Source organism: Euleptes europaea, chromosome 6, assembly GCF_029931775.1.
Source record: "Euleptes europaea isolate rEulEur1 chromosome 6, rEulEur1.hap1, whole genome shotgun sequence".
Taxonomy (NCBI): Eukaryota; Metazoa; Chordata; class Lepidosauria; order Squamata; family Sphaerodactylidae; genus Euleptes; species Euleptes europaea.
Window position 1 is genome coordinate 91,365,792 of NC_079317.1, and position 17,391 is coordinate 91,383,182.

Genomic DNA, 17,391 nt, shown 5'->3' on the forward strand with positions numbered 1-17,391 from the left:
TGGCGGCGCCATGGCACCTCCAAAGTGGATTGGGTGCTACAGCAGGGGCAGAAAAAGCCTTTTTAGAAAAATAAGAAAAGAGGGGGAAGCCCCATTGAAAACAGCAATGCTGCACCAACAAAAAGCTGGCACAGCACCACTGCTGCTAAAAGGGGTGTTCCCGGGCTGAAAGGGGTTAGGAAGCAGCCTACTGGCAGCTAGCCCCCCAGAATGCCTTGGGAATGCCTCCCAGGACACCGGTGCAAGGAGCTGTGCCAGCAGGACACCGGCGGGAGGCAGAGCCAGAATCTGAAGGCCGCTCTGCCACGGCAGTCCTGGGGGGCTGGTGCAAGTGGCACTATGCTGGTGTCCATGCCAATTTGTACGGTGCAAGGGGCACAGATGCTGGCGTAGGGGTCACGGTGCCTCCTAAGCCCATTCCGCCCCCAAACTCAGGAATGGGCTGTAAATGTATTTTTAAATGTTGTAAACCGCCAGAGTCCCCTGTGGGGAGAGGGTGTGGAGTATGAATGAATGAATGAATGAATGAATGAACCTCTGCCTCTGGAGCTATTTGTTCTACAAGGAACTGTTTTCATTGCGCATTTACTTTCTGCATATGCATTGCTAGTTAGAGTATGATTGGTCTTGTCTGTGGTCAAGGAGTTGGATTAGATGAGTTTTGGTTGCTTCCAGCCCTCTAATTCTGTTGTCTGCAAACCTTTGCTTACATATTTCTAGGCTTTGGTTTCTCACATGCTATTGAAGCATCAATACCTCATTGAGGTCTTTGCCTAACAAAGGCTTAAGTCACTTTTAAAGTCAGATTCCCTCTACCCACCTCTCATAAACTAACACTGAAACCTGTTTGGGCATCATAATAAAAACTGGATTGTATTCTATGGTAGGACCTAAACAAAGTCCCATCTACTTGACTAAGAACAACACAGATCATTAGTGAGTGATGCCATGAACTGCTGCTCTTTTACTACTGGAGCAGGTTGGGAAGCTTGCTTACTTTTCGGAGATGGGAGACAGACCCCATTACAAAACAATCTGTCTCGTGGGCTAAGTCTTTGCTGTGCTGCATTTCATAACATGCACTTCTACTTGTCCTTTATCATGATTTATCACCTGCATGGCACATATATTTCATACGGGAGGAAATTCTTTCCAGATATAAGAACTTTCCACTGAATATTGTGGCCCTCTGCATTTAATCTCAATAAAAGTAATATGGCAGAACAATAAGAAATGGACTGGAGTTAGTTTGCATGGGTTTACAGAGCTTGGTTGGAAATTCTGATGCTCCTCTATGATCTTTATCTATCATTCTGAAGGAAGGAGGTGTACAGTACATTGAAGAGTTTGTATCCTACTCATGCCTGTAAAGAACATTTGGATGCCTTCCATTTACTGGAGAGATACAGTGGTTACAGTGAAAATAGCATCCCTCAACTGGAAGATGTCTCCCAATTCCTAAAAGGTGAGTTTTCAAGCACTTTTAGGGCCAGGCACATCTGTGGGCATGTTACTCACAGGGACAACTATAGAAAATGAGTTTTGAAATAACCAAACAAAGCAGAAGGCTTGTCCATAGGGTTGTGCAAATCGATTAACCCAAACCAAAAATAAACCCAAAATTAGCCGTTACGGCAATATTCAAATTTTGGTTTTACCAAATACCAAAACCTGGGAATAAAGCCGAAGCCGAATAGCCAATCTCCGAATCAGCCAAACAGGTCTTCAGCTTTTTTCGGCTTTGGCTTTCCCCAGGATTTTCCCTATGGGAATTTTTAAAATGAGCTCTGAGGGAGGCATTTTGGAGGTAGAGTTCCCAAATTTTCAGGGTAGCTTCAAGGGACTCTCCTTTCTTGAATCCCAAAGTTTGGTGATGATTGGATCAGGGGGTCTGATTTTATGGGTCTGGAAGGGTTCAACCCCCTCCTCCATAGAAAAGCAGTGTAAACTTTACCATACCTCTATGGAGGAGGGGAGTCACCATAAGTCAATCGCAACTTGATGGCACTTATGTACGTATGTAACTCTGTTTAGGATGGCCCTGCAACCTACAAGGATGACCTTTCAAGCACATAGTCCCTCAAGCTAGAAGTCGATCAATATGACTAGAATGAACAGTTCCAATTAGAGTATATTTATAGCTGGCTCCCTCCCTCCCTCCCCCCCTCTCTCTCTCTATATATGTGTGTGTGTGTGTGTGTGTGTCTGTGTGTCTGTGTGTCTATCTATCTATCTATCTATCTATCTATCTATCTATCTATCTATCTATCTATCTATCTATCTATCTCTATATCTATATATAAAATATTCATTTCCTCCCTGTGAATGGGTAGAAATTACTTTTAGGTATTTCTGCTGAATGGGACCAATTATACAGCTTCAACAAATGTGGCCCAAATGATGCAGACAATTACAAATGGTGGTTTCGATGATTTCAGAGAGAACTGGGTTCCAGCTCCGACCTGTGGCTGGACTGCTATCTGCTCGTGACTTCCTAGCCAGCTTGGCCTTCAGGATATTCCAGTGCACACAGTACATCCGGCATGCATCCTCTCCCATGCACTCCCCAGAGCCGTGAGTACTATTGCGCGAAGTCACTTTACTTATCTTGTTATGACATATCATTGAACATGAGGTATTTAGCCCTCTGGCCCGCTCCCTCAAATACAATGGCTGATCAGTTCTCTTTCTCTCCAATGCAAGGGATTGCTGCCATGAACTTCTGGGACATGTTCCGATGTTGGCAGACAAAACATTTGCACAGTTCTCCCAGGTGAGCCAGATGTGACACTCCTTGTACCGAAAGCATCTCATACATTTAAAGAGAAAAATGGGTCTGAAACGTTAAGAGTAAGATGCTGAACATGTGTGCAAAGAATGTTCCCTTTAAGATGTTTCCTAACAGCATATTTTTGGAAATAAGTTATTCAGACCTGCAAACACGAGGAGCCTGAATGGTGAAGGGAAACACTGGTGGGAGCCTTCCTAGTTTTGTAGACTTACCGCCCATAACTGAGGGGAGGGGCCATGCTGGTGGCTTGAGGCAGCACAGCAGCACCACTTCCAAAGGAGGATTCCCTCCCCCCACTGAAGCCAGGAGGCTGCCCTTACTTTCAAGCCCCGTGGAACCGCTCCATTGCGTTCCATGGAGCTATGCCACCTAAAAAGGTAGCGTAAAAGGAAGTAAGAGCAAAGGGGGCATTCCCAGCCTGAAGGGGGGTTAGGAAGCCACCTAAAGGCAGCTCTGTCCCCAGAATGCCCCCTGGGATGATGGAGGTGCACCATCAGGATGCCGGCGGGAGGCAGAGCTGGCGTCTCGGGGCTGCTTTGCCGTGGCAGCTCTGGGAGGCTGGCGTCCATGCCTAATGCCGGTCTCCATGCTGGTTGTGGCAGTGCAAGTGGCCCGGGTGCCGGCCAAGTGGTGCAGACGCCAGCGCAGGTCCTTCTGCACCTCCTAACACTTTCGCCCTCCCAGGTAAGAAATAGGCCCTTAGATTTATACACTTTTAATTGGCTTATTGGCTGTACAAATTATTGCTCATTTTGCAACTTCCACAAGCAGGGATTGCTACATCTCCTGAATACCCCATTAATGAAACCTGCACCATTAATGAAACCTGCCATTACATCCTCTGTGAGTAAGATTGTCTGATGTTGTATTGCTTATGTGAGTAGCTTTAAACTCGAGAACACCTAATTGTCCCTTGCAGCCAAACTAACCCCCATCTCCAATCGCATGTGGAATGTTTATAATGCTATTTCTCCAGTTTGGAAGGAAGGTAGCTAAAACTGCTCTAAACAAACAAGTAAATGAATGAGACTTGAGTAACCTTAGCAAATGGTTTAAAAGTTTGTTGAAACTTCTAAGTTCATTGCTTCAGGCCACTTGGTAGCCAACGATAGCCCTACAAATCTTCAAGAAAAATTATTATGTTCAAGTATGATTGAGACCAAAATTCCCTCCTCTAACTGAGTTAGTGTAATGGTTGTTTTAAAGCCTTTTTATTTGTTGGAATCTTTCAAAACTTTATATAAATGGGAACAGCAAGAATGGAATAAAGAGAGAGGTGACAGGGGTTTGGAGAATGGAATAAGATTGTTGCACAAATGTAATATTAATAATCTGACCTGGATAGCCCAGGCTAGCCAAATCTCATCAGCTCTCAGAAGCTAAGCAGGATCAACCTTGGTTAGTATTTGGATGGGAGACCAATACTATGCAGAGGCAAGCAGTAGCAAATCACGTCTGAATGTCTCTTGCCTTGAAAACCCTATGGCGTCACCATAAGTCAGCTGTGATTGGCAGTACTTTCCACCACCACAGTATTAAGCCTTTGTTTGACTCACATCGTAATGAGAACCTGTCACTCAAATGTTTACAAAAGACCATTTTTTTGGGGGGGGGAGCTTCCAACCAATTTTACTGGTCAGAAGCACAACCCAGACATTTTTCAGGACAGACCTTAAAACACATGTCTGAAAAAGAAATTTGAAAAATTGAGCATCTGGTCATGCTAATCTGAGGGGACAAACCAGAACACAATTCTGAAGTAGTTATCTCCCACTTAGCACTGCTGTCTCAGAATGCAGGAGTAACAAAAAAATGTACACTAACCTATGCTATTACAATATTGTCACAAAAATCACATAGAACAGCCACAATACAATACTTTCAATATCAAAATATATTCAGCATGTGTGTACTAACAAATTACAATACAACAATGTCACAAGTGTTCACATGCATCTCCTATACACATACCTATAAATCACAATCCAACAATATCCCAAGTGTTCACATTATATCTCTTATACACACAGAAAATCAATGTCCATCGCATGAATAAATTCTACCTAAGCATCTTGAACCTGGCTAGGAGCCTAAATTTTGATGCATAGACAGTTCCAATATTCAGCATGAAGTGTGCAACACAATCTCAGCCGAAACACAATCTCAGCCGAAAAACGGTACAATCCTTCAGAGGCACTCAAACCGTTTTGTACGAAGTCCTTCATCAGGTTCCTTTCATTCCTTGCTGCTTTGTTTGCTTCATGCTGCATACATATCTATTGCACCTTTGACGTATTGTAGCACACAGCTTACAGAAATACAAATGTCACCGTTCCTGTCGGATACCCATTTGTAAGCGTTGCACACTTTATGCTGAATATTGGAACTGTCTATGCATCAAAATTTAGGCTGCTAGGTATGTGTATAGGAGATGTCTGTGAACTCTTGTGACATGGTTGCATTGTAATTTGTTAGTACACACATGCTGAATATATTTTGATATTGAAAGTACTGTTCTATGTGATTTTTGTCCGAATGCAGGAGAGCACAGTTTCTTTCTGCCCCACTTGCTTGCCTTCTGAAATAACAAACCGTATGCTGATAAAATAGTTTTGCTGTTCTGCCTTAGGAAAAGTCTCCTATCTGCACCAAGGTGTTGTAACAAGCCCAGTCTTCAAGATCCTCTCAACCATTTACAATTCCATATTAAAAGTAAGGCAGTGCCAATGACATTTGATGGCACAGGAGGAAGAATTTTGAGGGTTTGCAGGGAAAGACAAATCCCATTTATCTTCCTCGTCCCCAGTCCCACTTATCCTCCTCATCTTCCCATCTTGCTACCTCAGCCTTCCAAGTCTGTGTTTCTACAATGCAGTCTTTCTTCTGCTCCTAGGACATTGGACTTGCATCTTTGGGAGCAACAGATGAAGAGATTGAAAAACTTGCAACAGTAAGGATTATGATATATAATAATATCTGGTTCTTCCACTTGATCCAAATATTTATCTTCAGCTGTTCAACAGTTGTCATGAAATGCCTGGTGAATAGGGTGCCAACTCTGGGTTGGGAAATTCTAGGAAATTTGGGAGTAGAGCCTGGGGAGGGTTGAGTTTGGGAAGGGGAGGGACTTCAGCAGAATATAATTCCAAAGAGTCTATCCCCATTTCTCCAAGGAAACTGCTCTCTGTTGTCTGGAGATCAGTTGTAATTCTGGCAGACAAACGTGCAGTCCTGAGCCCTGTTTTAAAAAATAGCTTCATCATCTCCTGATGTCTGAGAAAGGAACAGACAATCTGGTTTTACTTTTTTCCCGAATGAAGGTTCTCTTGTTTAGTTGGAGGTGAAATCTTCTCCTTACTTTGCATGAGCTTAACAACACTGTCATATCTTTTGATTAACTGATTTATTGCGGGGGGGCGGGGTGTCATTTTTTCCTTCCCAGCTTTACTGGTTCACAGTGGAATTTGGTCTCTGCAAACAGAATGGAATCATCAAAGCTTATGGAGCTGGGCTCCTATCTTCCTATGGGGAGCTAATAGTAAGTCCTAAACTATTCCCCCTAGACCAGTGGTTCCCAAATTTTTTCAGGCCACCACCCCCTTCGTTCCATAAACTCAACCCTCGCTCCCGCTGCCCTATCCTATAAAAAGCATTATTCAAAACGGGTTTGCTTGACTCACTGAAGATGATAACAGTAAAAATTCAAAATGGAAACAATTAATTATGCATCTATTCAGCATCAAATTAAAACTTTTTATCTGAAATTTATTCAACAGAATTGATGAACCTGACCCAGTGATACCAGCTTTTCAAAGTCTGGAAGCAAATTCCAATAGTTTTCACCAAATTTGCCAGCACGTTGCCATTGCTTGATCTATTGTAAATTAGTGAACAACACAGTTGAAGGGGACCACCTCTAGCCCCCCACCCCCTTGCCTCTTAGTACTCCCCTAGGTAATCCCACTGCCCCTCAGGGGGCAGTACCGCCCACTTTGGGAACCACTGCCCTAGACTGTTCTCTTCACTAAATTAAGGCTCATGGGCTGCCTCTGGTCATAGGGTAGATTTTCCTGCAAGGCCTTTCTTTATGCTTTATACAGCACTCTTTGTCAGAGGAACCAGAACTGCGGGACTTTGACCCTAATGCTACTGCTGTGCAACCCTATCAAGATCAGAACTACCAACCTGTTTATTTTGTATCAGAGAGCTTCAGTGATGCCAAAGCTAAACTCCGGTAAGATATGCTTGCTGGGAGATCAACACTGTAAATGGGTATATATATGTAATGATTACTAAGGCTGTGCAAAAAAAAAAAAAATCATTAAATTTTGGGTTTGGCTTTATTGGGCCCAATTTTTTCGGGAAATCTGAAGTAAGCCGAATACCCACACTGGTAAATATGAGCATTCGGCTTATTTCCGGGTTTCCTGAACAAAATTGGCTCTGGGGGGTCATTTTTGGAGACAGAGCCCCCAGATTCACAGTGTAGCTTGAAGGGACTCTCCTTACACGACCCCTGAAGTTTGGGGACGTTTGGGTCAGGGGGTCCAATTTTATGGGGTCCGGAAGAGACTGCTCCCTCCTCCATAGACAGCCATTGCAAACTTTGCAATGGTTGTCTAAGGAGGAGGGGGGGCGACCCCTTCCGAACTCCATAAAATCAGACCCCCTGATCCAATATTCACGAAACTTTGGGGTTTGTGCAAGGACAGTCCCTTCAAGCTACGCTGTGAATTTGGGGGCTCTACTTCCAAAAATGATCCCCCAGGACCCGAAAAAAGCTGAATAATTATTCAGCCTATTTGGCTTCAGCTTTCTCCCCAAGTTTGTGCATTTGGTAAACCTGAACTGGAAATGTACTGAAATGGCTAATTTTGGGTTTATTTTCGGTTCGGGTTTATTGATATGCATACACCTAGTGTATTATATCTATATTGCATTGCTTTTGTGATAGATCAGTTATATGAAATGTTTCCCCTTAAATACATACCTTTCAAACTATTAAAAAGGATTGAGAGTAACCCTCTCTTCCATGCAGGGGTAGAGAAGCAGTTGGGGTGGTTCATCACTGGAGGCTGATGGGTCCAATATGATGTCTCCTAAAAGAGATTCATAAAAGTATGGGAATTTGTCCTTTAGATGTGATGTTTCTGCATGCTTCTTTGCCATTAACATTTCAGATCTGTTCCAACTTAGTTGCCAATTTAACAGTAGGTCATGGAATAGTGGTGTATGCAGTTCCATCTGGTTTTAATTTTAGTTAGGTCTTCCTGAGTTATATCAATTAGGTTCTCGGTGCTGTGAACTGGCTGGAAGGGCATGTGCCCTTGAGAGGGTTATCTCTATTTTTGATAGACTTCAGCTCTTTTTTACAGACAACATTAAGTATGTGGGAGTTCTGTCAGACCCCATTCTGTTGTTAGAGAAGCAGGTGATCATGGCAGCTGAGAATGCATTTTTCTGGTTGTGTTGAGCCTCAAAGCTTTACCCCTGTTTGGAGACTATTGATCTGGTTACCATGTTTCTGTTTCCACTGAACTCAAGGCTGAATTATTGTAACATACTCTAGATGAGACCACCCTTGAAGATGACACAGAAATTACAATTGGCACATTATAGGGCAGCCTGTGTACTAGGAAGCAGATTATGCCCATTTTACCATCTCTCCTCTGGTTGTCAATTTATTTCTGGGTTCAGTTCAACATGCTGGTGCTTACTTTTAAAGCCATTCACATCCTGGTACCCACTGGGATGAGCACTTTGCCCAGCCAGTGTGGTGTAGTAGTTAAGAGCGGTGGTTTGGAGCGGTGGACTCTAATCTGGAGAACTGGGTTTGATTCCCCACTCCTCCACATGAGTGACGGACTCTAATCTGGTGAACCGGGTTGGTTTCCCCACTCCTACACATGAAGCCAGCTGGGTGACCTTGGCTAGTCACAGCTCTCTTAGAGCTCTCTCAGCCCTGCCTACCTCACAGTGTGTCTGTTGTGGCAAGGGGAAGGGAAGGTCATTGTAAGCTGGTTTGATTCTTCCTTAAGTGATAGAAAAAGTCAGCATATAAAAACCAACTCTTCTCCTACGCCTCCTCCTCCTCCTCCTCCTCCTCCTCCACCTCTTCTTCTTCTCATTTGTTTCTTTGTCCATACCTGAAAATTGTGCCCTCTGCTGGTGCACATTTACAGGCTTTTGGAGTAACCCCTCACCCCCGATCCTTTGGAATGGCCTGCTGGAAGAACTCAGAGGGATCTCAATTCCAATGGCGCTTCATAAGGAATATGCAACCGAACTTTTAAAGAGGGCTACCTGATAGTGGAGAAGATTAAAGGATTTATAGGCTTTCTGGACTTCTCAGGCACTGAGCATTGTAGAGGGCAATTAAGTGAGCATTATTGACTGTATTTTTGTTGTCTGTTAATAGTAGTTCTAATGTTTATAATTTATTTGTTTAGGAGAAAGGTGGGCATATAAATATTTTAACTAAATAATCTAGACAAACATATAACACATGCCCCACATACTGACAAGCAATAAAATCAAGGTTTTGTTAGGGCTTAATAACATGAAGAAAAGTGAGTTTGATACTTTCTCAAAGTGCAAAGTTATTTTTAAGTTGTTTAGCTCATGGCCACGGATGCCTTCCCCTTGGCTCAGAGTAGCCTGAAAGTGCATGCATGAGTATTAGATACCAATTTTTAACAGTATAATAAATAGTATTATAAACTACTATAGGACAATTTATTGATATAGGATTTTGAATATTCAAGGACATGATGGGGCAATGTTTCCAATTTTGATTAATTACATTTCCCCTGAGTAAATCTCTGCTTTGCATTAATTTCAGGTTCTGATAATTTCAATTACTGCAAAATACTATAACAAAAACAAATAATTTCAGGGATAGGGCAATTCAGTGGCCATTACAGTATTAAACTAAAGATGTGGGGAAAGGCACTGCAAGGAAGAGCCACAAACTAATGTGTATATTTCAGTGGCTATGCTGGTGCTGATCTTTATTATAAACATGTATTTGAAAACCCACAGGGAGAAAGCTGCTAGCGAGTCTGCAAGTGCATGTTTGAGTGTATAATCTGCAGCTGGGAAAGAGCAGAAAGAAAAACAGTTAAGGTCCCATTCCCTGTGCCTATGGCTTCTCTACATCCATGTCCCCCCCTCCCCGAAGTGGCTTTTCCTCTTTGAAAAGACCTGATAAGCTACAGTTATATGTACTTTCTTTTTTAAAAAAAATTCAACATATTATAAAACATACAACAACATACAACAAAAGGCATACAAACCACATGACGTAACAATTCTGCCTGTCAATACATCTCTAGGACAAGTTACTGTTTATGAATCACTGGAATGGGTTCATAATCTTTCTAACCTAAACTGTTATAAAGCTATTAGATGCTTACACAACTTAATATTGATTGGTTAAAACTGCACTGACCTGCTATATATTTATCTATATATTTGCTGATATCAAAAGTTAGCTTATATGGAATTTGAAAAGCAGATTTAAAGATGATGAGATGCTTACATATATCATAACATTATATAGTTATCATCTCGGATTATGGCTTTCTACTTAGTTGAATTATTTGGCAATGCATTCATAATATAGTTTCCAGTTCTTTGTAAAACCTTCTCTCGGTTTTTTTATTAACAATGTTCGTCAGCTTGGCCAGCGCTACATACTCTGCAAGTTTATCTAGCCAATTACTTAGTGTTGGGATGTTTTCTTGTTTCCAGCTTTGAGCGAGGACCATTCTAGTTATTTGTACTTTCTTGGAGCACGTCAACGGACCCTCAAACATCAGGAAGAACTGAACTTTCAGTATTAAAAGGTTCACATATTCTGTTTACAGATTCTCTCACTGACCAGTTTTGCCCCTGCGACATGATACTATGCGACATGATACTACGACTTCAAGTGAATCATCTCTCTATCTTTACCTTTCAGCGTTTGTTTCTTCTCAAAAGAGATATTTACAGTTGGCCATTACATAAAAAAACCCCTCTAAATCTGAGTACGTAAAACAAGAACTGGTCAAAGACAGGGACAGGCAAAACGTAGGCATGTTTCTCGACATTGGCAACTGAATATCAACAAACACACCACTAGAGTGCACTGTGACATAAGTGATAAGGAAATGTTAGGCATCTATGGAGATTATTCAGGGGGGAAAGCTATTGTGCCAGAGCATAGGCTTTTGAAGGCTGGAAAGCTATCTGCTGCACCTGATGCTTGCTTTTCCAGAAAGAGGAGCAATTGCTTCAGGATAAATCATGTTCTTTCATGCAACAGCAGCACAAGTTTTTAAATACCCTGTGTTTATGGCCGCGCTCAGATAGTTTTTTCTGTTTCCCCTTGCATTTGCTTGCTGCCATTCACTATATTGAAACAAATTACTGTTCTGGTTTATAGGACAGGCTCCCATAGGTTTGCCAGGTCCCTCTTTGCCACCAGCGGGAGGTTTTTGGGGTGGAGCCTGAGGAGGGCAGGGTTTGAGGAGGGGAGGGACTTCAATGCCACAGAGTCCAATTACCAAAGCAGCCATTTTCTCCAGAGGAACCGATCTCTATCGGTTGGAGATCAGTTGTAATAGCAGGAGATCTCCAGCTAGTACCTGGAGATTGGCAACCCTAGGTGCCCAGTCCAGCTTGGTCACCTCCTCTACCATTTTGAATGTGGTCTAGCAGACAGCATCTGCTTGCTTCTCAGCTACCTTGGGTCTTTAGCCTAATGTGACCTTGGAATTTCCTCATTGCTGCTGATGCTGCTGATACAGCAAAGTGGCAATGGGGCTTCCACATGGCAGTGGTTTCCCCTGGCAGTTGCCTTTCCCATGGCGGGAAAGAGGTTGACGATGGCGGGTTTGAGGTAGGGAGGAGAGAGACTTCAATGCCATAGAGTCCAATGGCCAAAGTGGCCATTTTCTCCAGGTGAACTGGTCTCTATCAGCTGGAGATCAGTTGTAATAGCAGGAGATCTCCAGCTATTACCTGGAGGTTTGGAAAACAGCACAGGAATTAGGGTACAATTAAGCACAAAAGACGGGTACAAGAAAAAATCTTATTATGTGATTATAACATGAGAGACAAAATACAATAGTGCACACCAACAAACAGGTACTAGGTGAACTATCCTATAAATATATACATATGTACAAAGCATACATGATGCAAGCTCTATGCAAGGCAAAAAATATGTATTCTACAGGAACTGTTCTTATCTGTTACTCAAAAGAACACATACTTTTGTTATAATTTTGTTATAATCACATAAGATTTTTTCTACTTTGTACCCCGTCTTTTGTGCTTAAATGTACCCTAATTCCTGTGCTGTTTTCCAAGCCTACACGGTATAGGCACAGAGATGCCCATGTTTTTTGATTTATTACCTGGAGGTTGGCAGCCCTAGAGACCAAGAAGATTTTGGAGGTGTAAGCTTTTGAGGGTTAAAGCTCCCTTTGTCAGGTTACATAATAATATTCAGTTGTCAATTAAAAAAACAAAAAGCTGCCTGGTGGCAAGGGGAGGAGATGGCAGGGGCAGGGAAAATTCTGGAAGCTGATCCTTAAAGGGTCCACTCAGTGGCAGCCACAGGACCTTGAAGGCCCAAATTGTGGAGACAAGAGAACTGTTGGGGCCCAGGTAAGCCTGGCTTGTATGGCCTGTTGTGGGTTTGCACAGCCCTCTTCTCCTCAGATGGGGGTAGGCTGGAGTCCTGACTCTGGGGATTTTCTTGATCCTGGACAACACCTTCAATTCTAACATCGTGAGATGTCCTTGTGCAGTTGCTTAACCAGTGGCAGGGGTTTTCCTGTCCGTGATCACCACCAAAGTATTTGTTTGTTAATCTATACAGTTCATATTGAATTTCTTAAGAATGCAAAATTTATGTATGGGGTTGATTCACGGTGGAAATTTTACATTGTTCATTATTATGTTTATTGGCTGATTTGTTCCCTAACAGGTCCCAAAGCAGCTTACAACAAATAAATACACAACCATGTGCAATAACAGAAGTACAATTTAAATATACAAAAAGTCGGGCTGGTTTAGACTCCAGTGAGCCATTCGTTAAAAGCCACAGGGCACAAGGCACAGGACAAGAGCCCCTTAGCTCTTCACGCCCAAGGGCTCATGCCTCCTGGCCAGGCCCAAGATGTATACCTAGGGTTGCCAGGTCCCTCTTTGCCACAGGCAGGAGGTTTTTGGGGCAAAGCCTGAGGAGGGCGGGGTTTGAGGAGGGGAGGGACTTCAATGCCATAGAATCCAATGGCCAAAGTGGCCAATTTCTCCAAGTGAACTGATTTCTATCTGCTGGAGATCAGTTGAAATAGTGGGAGATATCCAGGTATTATCTGGAGGTTGGCAACCCTATGTATTCCTGAGATAGGAAGAACAAACAAAAGTGCAGTTAAGTCATCACAGCTAACAGCAGTGTTCCTCCCAATCCGCCCTCCCTGAAAGTGTTGAAATGTCATTATTCCGGTTAAGACATTGATGGCAATGAAGAAAGAGCACATCTACTCTTACTGCTGCTTTTCTCCGTAAATTATACATCCTGCTTGTCTTTGCCCTTTGCCTTTGATTTTTTTTTTTGCACTCTCTTGCAGGGCCTACGCAGCACGCATCAGGCGACCATTTTCTGTGAAGTATGATCCATACACATTCAGCATTGAGCTCCTGGACAGCCCGCAGAAAATCCACCGCTCCCTGGCGAATGTCCGCGACGAACTCCACTTGTTAATGGATGCACTGAATATTATTAGTTAACATAAACATGCGAGTGACCCTTTTCTCCTCCATGCTAGCGCTGACTCCTGCAACGGCTTCCCACAAAGGCTTCTTGCCACTGTGCCATTTGGGCTAATGACTTCAGTATGATTTCTTTTAGAGTTTGTGTTGCTGCCCATCTCCATAGCATTCAACCACCTGTTTATAGAGTGGGGAGGCACATTTAGCGAAAAGCCACGTTGAAGAGAGGAAAGGGGGCTTAAGAGCCTAACCCAGAATCCCCTGAGGATCTCTTGTATTAGCTTTGAGGGTCTTCTCTACTAGCTTCAAGGTGCTGTGGACCTGGCGCAAGCAGTGTCAAGTTAGGACATTACATATGTGGACTATGCATTGTAGCTGGACAAAGTCAGGTGTTCTCTAGCCTTCTATTTTTTTTTTTAAGTGAACATACGAAGCTGCCTTATGCTGTGAAACCGTTGTTCAGTATTGTCTGGTGACTGGCAGAGGCTCTCAATGGTTTTAGGCAGACAAAAATCTTTCCTAGTACCCACTATGAGCTATCCTTTAACTGGAGGTGCCAGGTATTGAACCCAAGACACTCTATTATCACATTTTTATCTGACCCTCTTTCCAAGGAACTCAGGGTGGAATACACAGTTCTCCTTCCCCATGTTATCTTTTACTGCAGCCCTGTGACATAGGTTTAGGCTAAGAGAATGTCTAGCCTAAAGTCTCCCTAGGTAGGGTTGCCAGGTCCCTCTTTGGCACTGGTGGGAGGTTTTTGGGGCAGAGCCTGAGGGGGCAGAGTTTGGGCAGGGGAGGGACTTGAATGCCATAGAGTCCAATTGCCAAAGTGGCCATTTTCACCAGGTGAACTGATCTCTATCAGCTGGAGATCAGTTGTAATAGCAGGAGATCTCCAGCCACCACCTGGAGGTTGGCAACACTATTCCTAGGGTTGCCAGGCCTCCCACTATGGCAGGAGGCCTCATGCCAGCAACTCTTGTTGCATGTCACAGCTTTTAGCGGTGGTGAGAGAAATTTTTTAACAACAACATCATTGTGCGTGGTGTGACATCACTCCTGGGGAAACCTGGAAGTGATATCACATAGCTCTAGGAACTATTGGAAACTCTATGGGTTTACCATAGAATTTCTGGCAGTTTCTAGAGTGACATGGCATCACTTCCAAATGTTTCCATAAGTGACGTCAAGTGCATGATGCTGCACCCCCATACCTGCCCCCTAAGTCATGACCCTAAGTCAACCAGTGAGCTTCGTGGTGGAGTGGAGATTTGGGCCTGGGTCTTCTGGGGGAGGGAGAGACACTGGAAACCAGGGTCATATGACACTATGTTTTTTACCTTAGAGATCTGGGAAATTCCCAAAGTGTTGTGCAATGCAGTGACATGACTTTGGGGTATACAACCAGAAGTGATGTCACAGTGTTTTGTGACACCATTCCCCTCCCCCCAATTTTGCTCCCATTTCTCCATCTAGCAGCAGCAGAAGCCTGGAGTGCAGGGGGGGGGGCGGGAAGTTGTCCATCACAGTAGGCAACCTGTCTCCCCTAGTCTTCCAGGTTGTAGCTCAATCCTCTAACCTCTAAACTGCACTGGCTCTAGGGTTTCCAGGTCCCGCTTTGCCACCGGCGGGAGGTTTTTGGGACGGAGCCTGAGGAGGGCGGGGTTTGGGGAGGGGAGGGACTTCAATGCCATAGAATCCAATTGCCAAAGCGGCCATTTTCTCCAGGTGAACTGATCCCTATCTGCTGGAGATCCGTTGTAATAGCAGGAGATCTCCAGCTAGTTTCTTGAGGTTGGCTTTGCAACCCTAACTGGCTGTCTCCTACATATCATCCTTAGCTACTTGGAAAATAATGCACAGAATAATCCTTAGCGTGTTTACTCAGAAGTAAGCCCCGGTGAATTCAGTGGGGGTTATCCCCTGGTGAATGTTCTTAGTCATGGCCTTCTGATTCTGCAACATGACAAGAGTGATTGCACAGAAAGACCAAATTTTCTTTTATAAATTCCCTATAATGGCAAGAATCCTTCCAATTAAGCTCCTAAAGGGGTGCCCTACAGGTGCAAACCTCAATGTTCTAACCCACACTAAAACGACAATGACAGGACAAGCTCTTTCAATGAATTCCTCAGTATGATAATTCAGAACAAGCTCCAGAGCCCTATCACTGTATGGCTGGAACTGCCTTTTTGACAATCCTCATCCCTTGGTCTGGGAAGAGGTCCAATGGCCTGAAACAAACTCTTGACTAACAGTGCAATACTGTGCAGAGTTACTCCAATCAAAGTGCATTTATTTCAATGGGCTTAGGGTGGGGTGACTCAGCATAGGATTGCACTGGAAGAAGAAGAAGAAGAGGAAGAGGAGGTTTTTATATGCCGACTTTGTCTACCACTTAAGGGAGACTCAAACCGGCTTACAATCACCTTCCCTCCCCCTCCCCGCAACAGACACCCTGTGAGGTAGGTGGGGCTGAGAGAGACCTAACAGAGCTGTAACTTGCCCAAGGTCACCCAGCTGGCTTCGTGTGTAGGAGTGGGGAAACAAACCCAGTTCACCAGATTAGCCTCCGCTGCTCATGTGGAGGAGTGGGGAATCAAACCCGGTTCTCCAGATCAGAGTCCACTGCTCCAAACCACCACTCTTAACCACTACACCACGCTGGCAGTAAGAGTTACTATCTGCAGTTCTCTCTTGTTTAAGAGTAAGCCCCGTGGGGTTTTGCAAATTATTCCTAGGCCAGTGTGTGAGGAACTGAAACATTCCTTTCCTAAAACAAAATGGAGTCCCATACCAGCTAAGAAATGCTGAAACAATTTAGGGACAACTGTATTAATCCTGATCAAGGAAAGGGAAAGAAGTCCTGCTTTTGGAACATGCTTGTCTATTCTGTTCTAGATGCCTCCTTGATGAGGTTTACCACAAACACTAAATATCAATTTTTACAATTTTAAAAATTAGGGCTTTATGCGCCATTCGTGGCAGATGTCATGTGCCGGTAATATTAGACAATTACTATGCCTTAGAGACCCAAGTGGCCATGCTTTCTGTCTGAGCCCAGGCCCAGGCCCAGTGTGATGTGGGAGCACACCTAGAGGCACCTGCAATGACCCTCCCTTCACGTGGAACATGGAGACAGGGTAGGGTTGCCGCCCTCCAAGTGGTGGCTGGAGATCTCCCACTATTACAACTGATCTCCAGGCATCAGAGATCAGTTCACCTGGAGAAAATGGCCGCTTTGGAAAGTGGACTCTTTGGCATTATATCCCACTGAAGTCTCTCTCTTCCCCAAACCCAGCCCTCCTCAGGCGCCAGCCCCAAAATCTTCAGGTATTTCCCAACCCAGAGCTGGCAACCCTAAGACAGGGCCTGGCCTGGTCTAGACAGCATACAGAACCTCTGCTGGTGCTGGGTTTCACATAAACAAAATGAATTAACTAGGGTTGTATGTGAGGGCACCTTGGGGACAAAGGACCCACTGATATAATTCTGTACTGGGACCAGCTAAAACATTGAAATACAAGTTCTGAAGCATTTATTGTTCTATAAATCTATCCATTGGCAGGGTGGAGGGTAGAGGACAAGAAAGGAGCATTGCTTGTAGAGTTAGATTTTATATTTCTGAAAAGTAGTTTCAATGCTATAGTCCCCTAATCCCTTCCTATTTGAATAACATTAGTGCGTAAGCATATTGTCAGTAAGAGCAGGTAAAATTCTTAAGGCAGTAATACACGTATTTGAAATGTGAGAAGTCCCTCTGTCTAGTTCAGCCAAGGAAGTGGTGATTCTCCCCACCCGTTGACTTCAAGAGTCACAGGCTCGTGGAG

General features: G+C 43.8%; 1 protein-coding gene across 1 annotated transcript in view; it reads left to right on the forward strand.

Annotated features, from left to right (window-relative positions):
* Window positions 1-13,580, forward strand: part of TH (tyrosine hydroxylase) — a 40,851-nt gene extending 27,271 nt beyond the window's left edge. Inside the window, exons 7-13 of the mRNA XM_056851326.1 lie at window positions 1,320-1,465; window positions 2,439-2,574; window positions 2,704-2,773; window positions 5,685-5,741; window positions 6,234-6,329; window positions 6,892-7,025; window positions 13,417-13,580. Coding sequence (XP_056707304.1) covers window positions 1,320-1,465; window positions 2,439-2,574; window positions 2,704-2,773; window positions 5,685-5,741; window positions 6,234-6,329; window positions 6,892-7,025; window positions 13,417-13,576 — 799 coding nt within the window. The 3' untranslated portion in view covers window positions 13,577-13,580. The remainder of the gene's footprint in view (window positions 1-1,319; window positions 1,466-2,438; window positions 2,575-2,703; window positions 2,774-5,684; window positions 5,742-6,233; window positions 6,330-6,891; window positions 7,026-13,416) is intronic.
* Window positions 13,581-17,391: the final 3,811 nt, after the last annotated feature.